The 16,533-nt window shown below is 40.6% G+C and overlaps 1 protein-coding gene across 1 annotated transcript in view; it reads right to left on the bottom strand.

The window, feature by feature from the left end:
- The window catches only part of RSPO2 (R-spondin 2), a 103,347-nt gene that overhangs the window by 48,098 nt on the left and 38,716 nt on the right, over nt 1-16,533 (bottom strand). Inside the window, exon 2 of the mRNA XM_027717497.2 lies at nt 2,001-2,189. Within this exon, the coding sequence (XP_027573298.1) occupies nt 2,001-2,189 (189 nt within the window). The remainder of the gene's footprint in view (nt 1-2,000; nt 2,190-16,533) is intronic.

Genomic DNA, 16,533 nt, shown 5'->3' on the forward strand with positions numbered 1-16,533 from the left:
ATAGGGTAGAAATCATTTCAACTAATGTAATTCAAGCCCTATAACTCCCAGAAGGATTTTAGCATAGCCAAAGTTTTTATTATTTTTAGCTGAGGTAGAACTGTCTGAGCAATGCAGTCTGTACTAAGTATACCTAAGAGTATCTAACATCAAGTAGGAAGAAACCTATTCTATCTTTAAGGACGTTTATTTCAATTCAACTTCAATCCACAAAATGTCTGTATGTCCACAATGCTTCCTATCTGCCATGCAGGATCACCAAACCAAGAAAAAAATGAATATGTGATTTATAAATACGCCAGTTGGCAGTTACGCTAAAATAAAAATATGCAATACAAAAATCATTACAGGGGAATCAGGACTGGTCGGTAAATGCAACTGCATCATTATTCTCACAGAAGGAGACTGTCAAAGGCATGAGGGTGAGACAAATACCAAGCGCTCAACACACGCCAATATGAGTTGGACACAACTCACATTTATGCTTTTCAAAATTAATCCTGTAATTCAGAGAAAAAGACCACTTCCTGAAAGTGGTCAAAACAAAAAAATGCTATATTGAATTCACCCTCCACCTTCTGCAATTAACTTTTCTATTTTTTCCTTTTTAAGAAAGTAAAGAGTACTGCTAGTACAAACTACTTTTCCTATCTCACAAACACAGTACAGGCTAATATAGATAAATTAATCTATTTGCCAAACCTATAAATATATTCAAAACCGTTTTTACATGGGGAAGTTTTTATAGCCCAGTTTTGAGAGGTTTCAAGTAAAGAAGTTGTTGAATTCACAAATGAGCTACGAAAATTAAGGTTCTAAATTACTTTACAGAATGGAGACATAAACCATATACTGCTCTCATTTAATTTTTTCATCAAAACCTAACCACCTGGTACATATTAGGCAGCACTCTGCAATATTACACAGCAGTTGGGAAGAATACTATATCCATGGAGCCCACGCAGCAAATGGAAGAAGTGGGATGGGTTGGGTCGGATCCAAGCATGGTCATAAGTGCTCCTCATCCAGCCCAGACTGCCACTGAGTGACCTCATGTGGGTCTCAAGACTATGTGTGATGTGAAAGCCAGCACACGCTTCTCACAACACGGTGCATCCCAGTGACATGGCACAGCACTGAGGGGGAGAGTGCTGCACATTTAACAAACACTTGATTATTCCAGGAAACAAAGAAAAGCTGTTTCTCACTTTAGGTTCTTAGGTTTGGTAACCCGATTCTGGTTAGACTATGACAAAAACATTCCCCCCCTAAATACAAATTAGAGGTAATAGCAATGATTAATAATCCATATGGCCAATATTCCACATATGAGCATATGGAAAAATCAATACGAATCAGCACAACTACCAGACAGAGGTGAAATAATCTGAGATACCAGAGCACTCATTGATTTTAACAGTTGGCCTTCTAGGCACAAACATGCAAAGAGGGAATCTTGTTGCACATTAGCAGGTTGTAAATTTCCAAATAAAATGCTTCACTAAAAGTGAGAGGTTGTTTGTTTGTTTTTAATAGTACATCTGTTTTATTAAATTAGCAACACTTACATATTAAAGCATGTCTGGTGTGAGGCGTCTGGTCACCTGAAATTTGTATGGGAACAAAAAGTATGACAAGAAGCCCACCCATATATTAGTGCATGCAATAACTAGTACCTACATGAGGCACTGTTAAAATCATTCTTAATCCTTGTTTCTTAAAACTAGAATATCTGCATTCTTTCCTAAATTTCCCTTCTAACTAAAATAATAACAATAAAAAAACAACAATAAAAATTAGGTCAATGCATCAACTATTTAATCTGCAGAATGTTATATATCTTGGAATGAGCTGGGACATTCCTTAGCAAAGAAGTCTTATGATGATCTTGAGAACTCTGTGAAAATATCACTCTGTTCCACAACATGTCATCTTAAAAACTGAGCATAAATTATGGCCTTTCTACAAAAGCAAATGTAAGGGTTCAAAAAATAACTCACTTGAACATCTGTTCATATCTGGCGTTCGAAGTCCATAGTACCCCGATGGGCAGGAATGCAAGCATTCACCATATTGTCTCATTCCTTCTCTTCGTAGGAAGAAGAATAACTTGTGTTGGCACCTGATGCACCCATTATCCTTTGAACAAGATAAACAACCTTTGCAAATTGGATTTGGTCCATAGCTAGCTGCAAAATAAGAAGATAAATTATACTTTAAGATCATTTTAGAATTATTTTGGCTGGAGGTCCTCTTCCCTCTAAAGTGTTACTTATCTTCCGCATGACTACAAGAAGTTCTGAAGGGGCAGTTCTGAAAGTGCACTCAGTTCATATATCTGTACTCACACTGAATAAAAAGAAATGCAATCTCTACAGTTTTAATTGTATGTAGAGCAATTTAATGAATTTACACACAATACAGGTACAGGCAAGCAGAGACCAAGCTTTATAAAGTTTACCAGTAAACGTTAAGTAAAAATGCAGTGCTGGATTCCAGTTTAAAGCTGGGGGCATAAGCATGCAACAGCAACAAAATATAATCATAGAATCATAGAATCAGCTGGGTTGGAAGGGACCTCTGAGATCATCAAGTCCAACCCTTGATCCACTACCGCTGCGGTTACTAGAGCATGGCGCTAAGTGCCACATCCAGTCTCATCTTAGAAACCTTCAGGGACGGAGAATCCACCACTTCCCTGGGCAGCCCATTCCAGTGCCCAATTACCCTTTCTGTAAAGAATTTCTTCCTAATATCTAACCTAAACTTCCCCTGGCACAGATAAGGCCATGCCCTCTTGTCTTACTGATAGCTGCCTGGGAGAAGAGACCGACCCCCACCTGGCTACAACCTCCTTTCAGGGAGTTGTAGAGAGTGATGAGGTCTCCCCTGAGCCTTCTCTTCTCCAGGCTGAACAACCCCAGCTCCCTCAGCCTCTCCTCATAGGACTTGTGCTCCAGTCCCTTCACCAGCCTCGTTGCTCTTCTCTGGACCTGCTCCAGCACCTCAATATCCTTCCTGAACTGAGGGGCCCAGAACTGGACACAGTACTCCAGGTGTGGCCTCACCAGCACTGAGTACAGGGGAAGAATCACTTCCCTGGACCTGTTGGCCACACTGTTCCTGATCCAGGACAGGATGTCATTGGCCTTCTTGGCCACCTGGGCACACTGCTGGCTCATGTTCAACTTCCTGTCAATCTAAACTCCCAGGTCCCTTTCTGCCTGGCTGCTCTCCAGCCACTCTCTCCCCAGCCTGTAGCGCTGCAGGGGGTTGTTGTGGCCAAAGTGGAGGATCCAGCACTTGGCCTTGTTGAATCTCATCTCCTTGGAATCAGCCCAACTATCCAGCCTGTCCAGGTCACTCTCCAGAGCTCTCCTGCCTTCCAGCTCAGCTGATCAACACTCCTCCCCAACTTAGTGTCATCTGTAAATTTTCTGATGGTGGACTCAATCCCCTCATCTAAATCATTATAAAGATATTAAACAGAACTGGGCCCAACACTGATTCCTGGGGGACACCACTAGTGACCAGCCGCCAACTGGATGCAGCACCGTTCACCAGCACTCTCTGGGCCCGGCCCTCCAACCAGTTCCTAACCCAGCACAGAGTGCCCCTGTCCAAGCCATGGGCTGCAGCTTTTTCAGGAGTGTGCTGTGGGAGACGGTATCAAAGGCTTTGCTGAAGTCCACGTAGACACATCCACAGCCTTCCCCTCATCCACCAGGCAGGTCACCTGATCATAACAGATCAGGTTGGTCAGACAGGACTTGCCCTTCCTGACTGGGTCTGCCCTTCCTGACTGCCCTGCTGGCTGGGTCTGATCCCTTGTCCATCCTCTAGGTGCTGTGTGATTGCACCCAGGATGATCTGCTCCATAACCTTGCCAGGCACTGAGGTCAGGCTGATGGGTCTGTAGTTTCCCGGGTCCTCCTTCTGGCCCTTTTTGAGGATGGGCGAGACATTCACCAACTTCCAATCATCTGGCACCTCCCCAGTGAGCCAGGACTGTTGGTAGATGATGGAGAGCAGCTTGGTGAGCTCTTCCACCAGCTCCCTCATCACCCTTGGGTGGATTCCATCTGGTTCCATAGACTTGTGGGGATCCAAGTGGCTCAGCAGGTCTCTAACTGTTTCCTCCTGGATTACGAGAGGGCTATTTGGGAACTTCAGCACCTCAAGATATGCACCTGCAAATCACATGCCCACGGAAATCCAGCAACATTATTAGCATAATTTCTGACTTGTGAAGTGAGCAATACTGGGAGTAGAAAAGTCTCCGCAGAACAGGTACAGCACTAGCAACGTGTGCTGTCCCCTAGGTCTCAGGGGGACAACAGCTGTCTTCTTGCAGCCTCCTCTTGATCTAATAAGATTATCAAGAAAAAAATTTAAAAAAAACAGTAACAGTTTTAACTTCTAAGAGCCTTTTTCTACAGGTTTCTCTCCAAAATGGGCTAAAAACCATATTCACAGATATTACCAGAGGAGGCCATTTAGTGCAGATTACCATTTTAGGTCACCAGCTGCTGTGCATTCAAGTCTACACCCTGATTTTGTTGGAGTATTTTCTTTTTTTCTTTTAAGTAACTTGGCTGATAAATGCAAACTTCACACAAACTTCAGATACATCAGTCTTTGTCCTTACGAACTTGTATTATCCCACCTTTCTGCAGAATTGCAGAACACTCCTCTGTCCCCATGGGCTGCCAAGTCCTTCTCAGGAGTTGGATCAGCACAGCAGGTTAGCAGAAGGAGGATGGCTCAAGACATTCCTGAAAACAGCATAACTGAAGCAGGTCTGTATTAAATATTAAATTGGCCACAGAACTTCACAGAAATTTATCAGTTCAAACCTGGTTTACTGGAAAAAAAAGAAAAATACTATTCAACAGAGGGAAGTGTCATTGGGGTCTCAAGAGTTTTTTAACAGAGCCCACCAGAGAGCAGCTGGCCAAAAGGGCAAAGGCAATGTTTAATTGTTATATTTTTAAATATTTAAAAGTATTCACACCCTAATGTAGTGATCTCGTACTTTTACCTTGTATGGCTGGATAACTGATGTTGTTCAACTGATGACTTCACCAGCAGAACCAGGAAAAAAAAAAAAGGAAAAGCCCACCGCCCTGTGGAATCAGTAGCTGATAAGCTTTAGTCTCACCTTCACACATCTGCACACCACATTCCCATTCCCTCTCTGCTCCCATCCCCCCCCAACTCTCTAAGTTTAGCATGACAGCATTCAACTCTGATCTTGTACAAAATAATCCTTGTGGGTGGCAGGCAGGACAAGAAGCCAAGTAACCTGGTGTGAAATAGCTCAGTCAGTGGGACACTGAGTACTGGAGTCCTCTGGCACCAGTCTCACCTGACGAGATCCTCTTGATGGGAATCACATCCTTACCCTTCAGCACTCTGTTAACCCTTTTGTAATGAGACACCCTACCAGACCAACTGCCCTATACTCCTAAACCAGTTCCCATCTCCTGTTGCCCACAAGACCTGAGATATAACTTTTCGTACAGTTTGACTTGTTACTATTCTCATCCACAATCCACATATTTAATGACAGACAAGAAAAGAAACAAGCAGATGGCAAGCTAGGCCTGGATGCATCCCTCATCTCACTGCCAGTAGGGATTGCCTATCTGTAACCACATCAAATAATATGTGACCACATACTACAAAGCAATTGTTGCTTAACACATGGTAGGCAATCCTGTAGACTTCTTAATTCCCTTTTCGCCTCCTTGCATCTCACATTCAGTAAATTTGTACATCCAAGCTTATTCAAGGTTCCTCAGAGAAGCCTGTATTATAATAAAAAGAATTAAAAGAAACAAAGCAAAAGCAAAGATGCAAGACGCCTGAATGTATTCACCACTCAGAGTGGTTTTTGGAATTTGAAACAGCTGAAATCAGGATCTGATTTTGACTTAGGGCCCAGCCAATTGCTGAATATGGGTAAAACTGTCGCAAAGTGGGAAAAAGATCTTTGTACAGGAGTTATCAGGGCTCACTAAAAGAGCTTTAAACTAGCTGTGAAGGGGGAAAAGGATAAATCAAGGGTAACTAAAGATAAATCCGGGGCAGTATGCCAGTGTCTGAGGGACAGAGTGCTAGCAAGGTCCTTAGTCTCCAATCTCAGGGGAAGCAGGAGATAGAAATACATTTAGCAACGAAGATGCCAGGGTAATTCATGGGTTAGAAACCATGGAAGCACCTGAGAATAGTCACGTAGGAATTAAGGCTTCTCCCCCACAAATAAGGTGCTGGGATCAATAGCACAGCTGAAGTGCATCTGCATCAATGCACGCAGCATGGGTAACATGAGGAGCAGAAAGTCTCTGTACAGCAGCAGAAGTATGACATAGTTGCCATCACAGAAACATTGTGCAAGGAGTCACACAACTGGGATGTTGCAATGAATGGCTATAAACTCCTCAGAAAGGATAGGCAAGGAAGGGGAAGCGGTGGGGTAGGCTTGTACGTTATAGGGTGTTTTGGTTGTCTAGAGCTTGATGATGGGAAGGATAGGATTGTGGGTAAGAATCAGGGGGAAGGCCAACGAGGCAGGTATCATGGTGGGAGTCTGCTACAGACCACCCAATGAGGATACAGAGGCAGATGAAATACTTGGTAAGAGGCTGGGAGAAGTCTCACAACCTCACCCTTGTTCTCATGGGGGATTTCAACTTACCAGATGTCTGCTCAAAATACAACACAGCAGAGAGGAAAGAGCCTAGGAGATTCCTGGAGTGTGAGGCAGATGACTTCCTGACACAGCTGGTGAGGGAGCAAACTAGGGAAGGTAACCTCTGGACCTGTTGTTTGGGAATGGAGAAAGACTTGTGGGCGATGTGATGGCAGGAGGCCATCTTGGGTATAGTGATCACCAAATGGTAAGAGTTTTTGGTTCTTGGTGAAGTAAGGACGGGGGTCCACAAAATCTCTGCCTTGGACTTCTAGAGGGCAGACTTTGGTCTGTTTAGGACTCTGGTTAATAGTGCACTTGGGAAGCAGTCCTGAAGGCCAACAGAGTTCATGAAAATTCCCACTTCTTGGCTACAAAATGTGTCTCTTTATGACTGCCCACGTTATTCTCTTCAAGCACCTTTTTTTCCTGTTTCTGGTAAAATGTCTTTGTTCTGCAGGAAAATTTAATTATGCTGACTGGCTTCAGCCATGGCTCTCACAGAAAAGTAGCTAGCAGCATAAAATGAACTTTCATTATCCTGTACTATTTTTTGTTCAGGAGATGGATGGCACATCTTTCACAGCTTAAGGTCAACTCAAGATATATGAAAGAGTTCAGTAATACAGTAATTCCGTAAATTGTACATTTTAAGTTACACGTAGGTTTCCCGAACCGTAATATCCGGACCTTTCTCCTTCTTTATCTCCCAGCCACTCTTAAGAAATTTTTTTAATTTCTATGCCTGTATTTTTCCCCCTCTTATAGGAACACTGTGAGATGCAAACTTGTAAACTGCTCTGAGATCCTCAGATATGAGGTACTGTATATATGACACATTTATTGTTACTTACATGAATTATTATTTAACTCCTACATTGAATTTGGATACCAGAGTTCAAGATTGTCACATAATTAATGGTCACATAGTGATGAATTTCCCTGTTGGTCTCCTATTTACTAAGTGATAATAAAACCCCAAAAATGCATCTAATATTTTTCTTTCTTTAGCACATAAATTTTTTTTAAAAATCGCTGAAGAATTATACAGTGGTAAGGGAAAATAATACAATTTGTATGTTGTAATACAAAGAGTAAACTTTATGAAAGAATCTGAAAACTTCCCACTGTGCTGCTTAGGCACCAAACTGAGTAATTTCTGGGTATTATGTATGCAGTTATTGTAAAGTGCGTATCACTGAATCGGGGTTCTTCCACATTGTTGCTTATATTCTTTTCAGAGCTTCACAGGAAGCTCTGACTTCTACAACCTTTTTATTACCTCAGTTTGTCCCAAAGCAGGGAAAAATCACAATATGCTCTACTAATAAATTACTTGGACAATGGACACACAGTGCAACAAAACAAATACCGTAGCACTGGTTTTGGTGTCACATAAGCATGCCTTCTTGAATATACCCACTTAACTGTCTCTCTTTTGCCCCTATATACACAGGCTATAATTAAATCCTACAAAATCCTCCCCGCCGCAAAGTCTTCTCTTCCCATCTCATTTCTTAACATAGCAAATAGAATGTATTCTTATCACATACAGCTTTTTTGAGTTCGTACATAATTGCTCTTTGAAGGAGGAAGTGAACGCCTCTGCATTCAACAGAAACATCTCTACGCTTCCTTTTACATTTCTTTAGAACTTCTTCGTTTTCCTTCTATATTATAGTGCAAGAAAAAATAATAAGCTTGCAAAACGTGGTCAATCACATTCCAAGTTACCAACTGCATCACTTGCAATGTAAAACATCACGCTACTCATCCTTATTTCAACCCTCCCTGGAACACCCTCCTCAACACTGTGTACCAGGCAGGCAGGTTTCCTCCAGCCAAGTCCCTCATGGAGACTTGTTCCTTCCACAAGGCCCACAAATGTTAACCAGTGTCAGAGCACTGCTGTCATCACATCATAAAACTGAAAATGCACACATGCTCTAAGTTAGCACCATCCTCTGGCTCTCAAAGCACACGATTGCCCTGGTTGTCTATTACGACTGTAAGGTCCTTGGAGCAGAAGTAATGTTTTGTACAGCCACATATGTACATATACAAGTGTGAACACTGCATATAAACACAAACACACACCTTAACACAGATAACCCATTTTCTATTCCTTCTGCTTCTACAACTATAGTCTAGAGCATTTCTATATTTAAAGAAAAAGCATTTACAGACTTGATTCCCTATGTAGCGCCTTTATATCTGGTATTAAGTTTGCCAAGTTTAAAAAGGTTACTTGAGAACACAGACTAGTACCCAAACACTGAATGAAACACTCCTGAACCCAAGGGTGTTCAAAGTTTCATGGTTTGGATCCATATCAAGTAAAATCAAATGTCAGCTAATTACTTTAACTCTTGTCTAGATCAAATGTATTTAAGCCAGATTGCTGAAGCAGTTTTAAGTGAATTGTTATGACTATTTGAAATCACAAGAGAATCAACAGTGCAAAATGAGTCTAGCCTGTTCCCCACAAGAATACAAGTTGTTCTGTAAGCGAGAGAACTTAGAGCATTCGATTTTTTGTGATCTTACTATCCTGCAGCCCATACCACAACAACTGCTTCGAATTTTTGTCTTTCTTATATACCCACTTGTTGGGTGTTACAAAGCTCTTTTGAACCTGGTGCTTCAGTTCACCACAAGAACCTGGTATTTTTATGCTTCCATAAAAACCAGGCTGAAATGGACAAATGAATCCAAAACCAACTGGAGAAAGAGGAGAGCTGGGCAGAGAAACAAGCAGGAGGAAAAGTCATTCCTTGAACAAAATTTCTTTAGAGAGCCAGGCTAACATGCGCATTATGTCCCTAATATCACTTGCTGTCTGTTCGCTGTGTCACTATTTGGCAAACTTTGGTCTTTTGAGCTCTCTGAAGTCAGAAACTGGGCTTGCTGATGCAACATCCAGCTTAACAGCACTCCTGCTCTAACTGGGACTGCAGCCACATAAATGCTGGTAATTGGATTTTAGTACAGATCTTGCAGAAATGTCTCCAAGACACTTAACACTGTAAACATGAGATGTGCAGATGGGATTCAGAGAAGGGAAGCAACTAAAAAATCATTACAAGCTGCACTTATTACAGAAAGAGTAGATTTCATAATCCTGAATTCAATTAATGCTATAAAGATATCCCATACATATCGCAATAAAACCAACTTAAATACATTTGTGCTTGGCATAGCATATGTATTCAGGGTACCAAAGAATGGTACAAGACATATAGCCTTATACATGCACCAATATTACACAGTATACCAATGTACTAAGACTGTAACACTGCAAGTTCACTGTAGTGAAAAAACATCTGATGGGTTATGAACAGAAGCTGGCCAAGAAAAATACCTATTTTTCATTAGAACTTTGTGAAAGCAAAAGTAAGTTTTAGACAGAGAACCTCAATAACAAAACAAAACAAAGAAAAAGGCTAGTTTGTTTCTAGTAATTATCTTTCAGAGAATTAAAAGATTCAAGGTCAAAGGGGATTTTTATGACCAGTTAGGCCAATGCCCGGTACAAAGAAGCCACAGAACTTGTGCTTTACTGAAACATATCATTTAAGAAACCATTCAATCTTAATTTTTAAATTGTCAGTGGTAAGGAAACCACCACAACCTTTGTTAAGATATCATAGGGGCTAATCACTCACACTGTTGAAAATCTGCAGTGGAATTTTGAACTTCAAATAGTAACCACTGGACCTTTTTATATCTTTGCCTGCCAGTTTGTTAACAGTTTTTCAATGTTTTTTTCCCAATGCAGACCCTCTGATCAGGTCAAGTCCTAGCCTTCTCATGGGTAAGATAAACAGAGCAAGATTCCAGAATGTCTCACCGCAGGGCAAAGTATCCAGTCCTTTGATCAATGTCTTACCATTTTATCAACAGGCTTATGGATACCAAAAAAAGAGAGCTCAGCATTGGAAAAGCAATTGTACCAGTGCCAAATACAGAAGTGATGTAACTTCTCTACTTTTCCTAGATGTTACTCTCCTTAAACACTCATGTGTTATGTAAATTTTTTTGACCACAAAGATACCATTTCCCAAATACCACATTGCTCTGGGTAGGAAGTTACAGAGATCACCCAGTGTTCTTTCTCAGGACACTGGGCCTTCATCACTCAGGATCGTTTTCTCTGAAGCTGTCCACAAATGAGAAAAACCATGTTTCCCATTCTTCCTCTGAAGACAGATTAACTGTAGGGTGGCATTTCACTTCAATGAGTTTGGTATAAATCTCACCAAATTTATTCTCGTAAGCAATTTTTTTCTTATTATTATGAAACAATTTCTTCACTTTCTTTGGAGGTCTTCATTATATTTTCAATATCATAATTTTATGCTTAAACTACTCTCATTTATCAGCTCATTTCATTATCTCATTATTGATATAATGTCCTTCTGATTATACTAGTGTAGGCAGACTTGTCTTCATTCCATCTATATTCAAACAACAGTGGCCTTTTATTCCACTTCCAAATCAAAACATTTTACTGTTGCTACACAGCTATCCAGCTGAATACTTTGAGAATTTTCTGTATTGTTTTCCCCACCATCATGGTAGGGACAGTCACTATGATATTGATACATAATATTGATATTATTCTCCTTCAGCACTCTGGCAAGTCTCAAGAACTCACCTATGTGATGAGCTATTTTGCAATATTTAGTGACTACAGGCATTATCAGCATTGCATACTGACTACCAAGTTCAGAAGTCTACCAATAAAATGACTCATATGTTGGTTTCATGTGTTGTCCTTCCCATCCAGAAATCCAGAGCTGCCAGCACTTTACATTTTATCCATGGGAAGTTCATTCTGTCTACAGGGTGGAAAAAAAATATGGAACATCTGTTGCAGGTCACAAACACAACTCCATCACCTGCCTTCCTAAAAAACATGTACAGAAATAGAAAGAGAGGAAAGTGTTCCACCCCCTGTTAAAATGTCCTAGAAAATATTAGCTTTTATTGCTACTTTCTGTTCACAGATTCACCAGTTTTATTCTAGGTCTTCCTGCTGCGACTGACACACTTGAAACACTGGCAATAAAAGGTTCAAGCATCAAAGCCATAAAGTGCATTCAGAGACAAAAAAAGGTAAAATAAAATAAACCAAAAAAAGCCCTCTCTCCTTGTGCTCATGCAAGTAGACCCACTAAAGAGCCTGTAAAAAAAAAAAAAAAGCCACAACAAAACCCAAGCCTTACCAACCAACTGGTTCACAAACACCACTCACAGGTCCCCATCCTCCACCAAGTACTCACATATGGTATTTGAAAGTCTTACATGATGCACATTCACATGTATTTTGCCAATCCCACTCCTGAATTTTAACTTATAGGCCAATCCATTTCAGATACAGTAAGAAATTCCATTATTCTAACAAATGAACCAGCCACTTCCTTTAATCCACTCAAGTAGTTGATTTGTAAAGCAGCTGCTTCAGCTGTCATCACGCTGAGAAGCATCCCTCCAAGAAGACCTCTGTTTCATCTCCTTATGAGTTGATAGACTGACGCTTTTTTTAGAAACCCTATAGTCTAACGGTACTGAAACATGGACAACACTTGCCCATTGCTGTACTATTTGCACAGCTCTGGGCATTTTTGTCTACTCCAAATCTCAAAAGTCTTTATCTTATATGGTATTTTCAGTGTCTGTAAAAATACTGATAATATAACCTTTGAATAAACTTTCATTGGGGTTTAGGATACTTTATAAGCCCCAGATAATTTGGTTAAATATCAGTAACTTCATGTAACTTCACAGTAACCTCAAGAAACTCCAATCATAAAACTCAAGAGGACTTTTAACATGCAGTACTTTTGAAGAATAACTTGTCTTCCAAATGCTTTTATTTAGCTTTTACATTAATTACACTTTCAGCTTTATACAGATCTAGAGAGTAAACCATAGAAATACCTCAAAGCCGCTCCTTAAAAAGAAGCTGTTGTTGTTCCTCAAACACCAGCAATTCAGACATGGAGGCAAAGCACCACAATCATTATCTTTGGCAACAGCATAGTTTTCATTACATCTGATGAAAATGGCACAAATCAACTGAGGGGTGAGAGGTCCAACCCCCAGCCTTCTCTACCCCCAGGATCTACCCCAATGCTCAGCTCTCTCCAAAATGCCCTTCATGCAGTGGTGGGGCTCTTTTGCCTCAGTGGCACAGCAGGCTGATTTCGGTGAAGGGCTGATTACAGCTCCCTTCCGCCAGGCCACCACGCAGTAACTCACCGGGCTCTCACTGCAGTGAAGCACAGAGGAGTGTCTACTGAAAAACCTGGCTGCTCAGCACACAGAGCTCTGTGCTTGCACAGAGCTGACCTTAAACCATCTACAGCAGGAATTGTTAGTTTTCAAAAACAATCATCGTGCCCTCCCAAACAGGCTTTTGAAAATCACATTCCTCACCTAAGACATTATCTTTTTCAGTTATATCCACTATATCTTACCTATGTACGAGGCACAGGAGCTCCTTCTAGACTTTGTGTGTGGGAAGAGATAAACAGGGAAGACAGTATATGAAAATGACCATGTTCCCCAGCTTATTGCAGGGGGAATTTTATTTGCCTTCCATTGAAAATAAATTTCATTGGGAAGCATGAGCAGACACTCAAACTAGTAGTTCCACTTCTAATACAGAAAAATAGTCATGCTTCTTCAAGAGACTTACTGTACCTTGGACCAACTCTTTATACATGGTGTTGGTGTGAAAACTGCAAAGGGAAACAAAAATTAAAAAAACCCAAACACTCCTTTAGTTTCCTCATAACACCATGCTGGTGGGGAGGCCTGGCCAGTGGAGTTCACAAGACAATGTATTTCCACATCCCAGGTTGTTAAAAGTCACTTGGACACCAGTCTCAGACTTTTCCACTTCATATTCCCATGATACAGTCATTCAGAAAGCACAGACTGTCACAGTCTATTCTGTAATTACATAGATGGCATTCTGTGTCTTTTCCCCATGTACATATTCTGTGTGCCACTATCTGATAGCACATTCAACAGCAATTTTCATCCAGCATATTGCTGCTGCAAATCAACATCTGGGACATAAATCCCATTGGAACAAAGTCCCAGGCATTTAAAAAAATTCAACTTTTTCCAAGTCTTTTAATATCTAGAATATTTCAGCTAGCTGCTGTGGATAAGATTCATCTTTAGCATGCAGGTGAATAAACAGAGATTTAATTTTTCCCCTTTGATGGTGGGTTTACTTTGTCTTCCATTGTAAGTTATAACTTTTCCAAGCACTGAAAACTGCAGGGATCCAACAAAGAGGCATTCCAACAAAAACACAGTTCCAAATCCAGATCCACCCAAACCACTGAAGACAAAACATTATTGGCAGCACTGCAGCTAAAGAGGTGAAGATCCAGAACACTGCTTAAGACACAAAGTACAATGACATACAAGAAGCCTTTATGTATGGTGCATGATATTTCACTTTACTTTTTCATACTTTTACCGAGCAATTCCTAAAAAGGTAGAAAACACTAAGGAACAGAAAAAAAAAAGTAGTTAGAGAAGGAGCTCAAGTCTTTCTTTTCACTTCCTAGAAGATGAAATGAAACATATTTTAAAAGTCATAGATCTGTACTCTGAAGCTAGACAACCCATACAGAAATTCCAGCAGAAATAAACAGAGGCAAAGACTACACAGTTATTTTCATTGTTATATTAAGTACCACTAAACTAACGAATACATGCTTAACTATTGATACTATCACGTTTTATTGTTCAGCAGGAACTGGCATGTAACAAATAAACGTTTGACTGAGATTTTACATCAGGAGCAGTGAAGAGCATGCCTTATTTCTCCAGATTATAAAGCAGTGAACACACTGCTTTGTGTTTCATAAATATCAAACAGCTGAAATATCGAACAGCAGGTAAATGGAGGGGTTTGCGTTCACTTCTCACCTAAAGAAGGCAGCTTGAGCTACATGATGTGCAACACACTTCTGATGGAGGAGGAACAGGTAACAAAGCACAAGGGAATATGGAAAGTTTTCCAGATGTCCAGATAAATTCCTTTACACAGGAGATCCCATGGAAGGAGATACCCAATATAAGAAAGATATTAAGCTATTGGAGAGTGTCCAAAGGAGGGCAACGAAGATGGTGAAGGACCTTGACGGGAAGCCATATGAGGAGCAGCTGAAGTCATTAGGTCTCTTCAGCCTGGAGAAGAGGAGACTGAGGGGAGATCTCACTGCAGGTACAACTTTCTTGTGAAGGGGAGAGGAGAGGCAGGCACTGATCTCTTCTCTGTGGTGACCAGTGACAGGACCCAAGGGAATGGCCTGAAGTTGTGTCAGGAGAGGTTTAGGTTGAATACTAGACAAAGGTTCTTCACCCAGAGAGTGGCTGGGCACTGGAAAGGCTCCCAGGGAAGTGGTCACAGCACCAAGCCTGACAGAGTTCAAGAGGCATGTGGATGATCCCCTCATGCACATAGCGTGACTTTTGGTGATGGTCCTGTGCAGGGCTGGGGGTTGAACTTGATGATCCTTGTGGGTCCCTTCCAACTCATCATATTATGAGTTCTATGAAGTATCAGTGAATGAAATGGAAACAAAGCGTTTTGGAAATGTGCTGTAATTGCAAATAAGGGAACTAAAAGGATACCCTCACAGCTGGAAGTATCCTTTCCCACACTGAGTCAGCTTAAGAGAAAAAAAGCTCACAAGAGGAAAAGACCTCTAGGTAGCAATGCAGCTCAGCTCAAATGAGATTAAATTCAGGACAGCACAGGACAATATCCACAACTGTCCAATAACCCATGAACATTTACGCCCAGAGATATCTTTTGAAAAGAGCAGAGACATACTTCAGGGCCCAGTCACTAAGCTGAAAAGGTTACCAACTTTAACATGCAACCAGCACATATAGTTTCTCAAGAATGAAGGAAAATTATTTTTCTTCCTCTGAATGATCAGAGACTGACAGTAATGAGAGGGAAATATTATGCTAAATCAAAACTTGTGTCTAATTTATATATGTCTCCAACATACTCAAAGTCAAGCTAGTTATCAGATTACATCCAGAAAGGAATTTTCTTTCATCAAACCGGCATAGACTTGCAGCATGTGGCACAGTTTAATAGCTGGGACTTTCTAGGCAATTTTTAATCAGTTAATTCTCATTTTTCCAAGGACCTGAAGCGTTCTGTGACTCCTTGGTCACTGCAGTAGCTTGTGACACATAGTTTAGTAACCTGTGAATTGAAGTACTTTGTGCCAGTTCAAGTCTTTAGCCTGCATACATCTGAGTAAAAGGTAATAATATTTGTCAATATATTTTAATAACAGTCCTTCCTGGTCATAATAAAACGAATTATGATATGCTAAATAAATCACCTTATTTTTTTATCTTTTTTTTTATTACAAAGGCTGTACCTCTGAGAGGAGGAACAAACTAGTCAAGGGAGCCCTCAGCTTAGGATAAGGCACACCTAGGTTCAAGCAATAATTCAGGCACAGCTGTTTTTATGACTTGGGCAAGTAACTTAGCTTTTCTTACTCTTTCCTCATTCTTAAAATTGAGATAATAGAACTTCACTATCTTGGAGTAAAAGGAGCATCAGTGGCTTAAAGTAGGAAGTTACATGTGTTTATATGTTACTTCACAAAAAGAGTGAGAAAGAAGAGATTGATCTATTAAAAATGCAAAAAAAATAATTTCAGGAGTATTTCACAGAAGAGAAATGATTACTCCAAAGTTCTTCCATCAGGTCTCAAAACAAATCATACTAGAGAACCACCAGAGACAAAAATTGCATAAGCCCCTGAAAAAAAACAGCT

The sequence above is a fragment of the Pipra filicauda genome, unplaced genomic scaffold, assembly GCF_003945595.2.
Source record: "Pipra filicauda isolate LSUMZ 115617 unplaced genomic scaffold, ASM394559v2 scaffold57_size4234018_pilon, whole genome shotgun sequence".
Taxonomy (NCBI): domain Eukaryota; kingdom Metazoa; phylum Chordata; class Aves; order Passeriformes; family Pipridae; genus Pipra; species Pipra filicauda.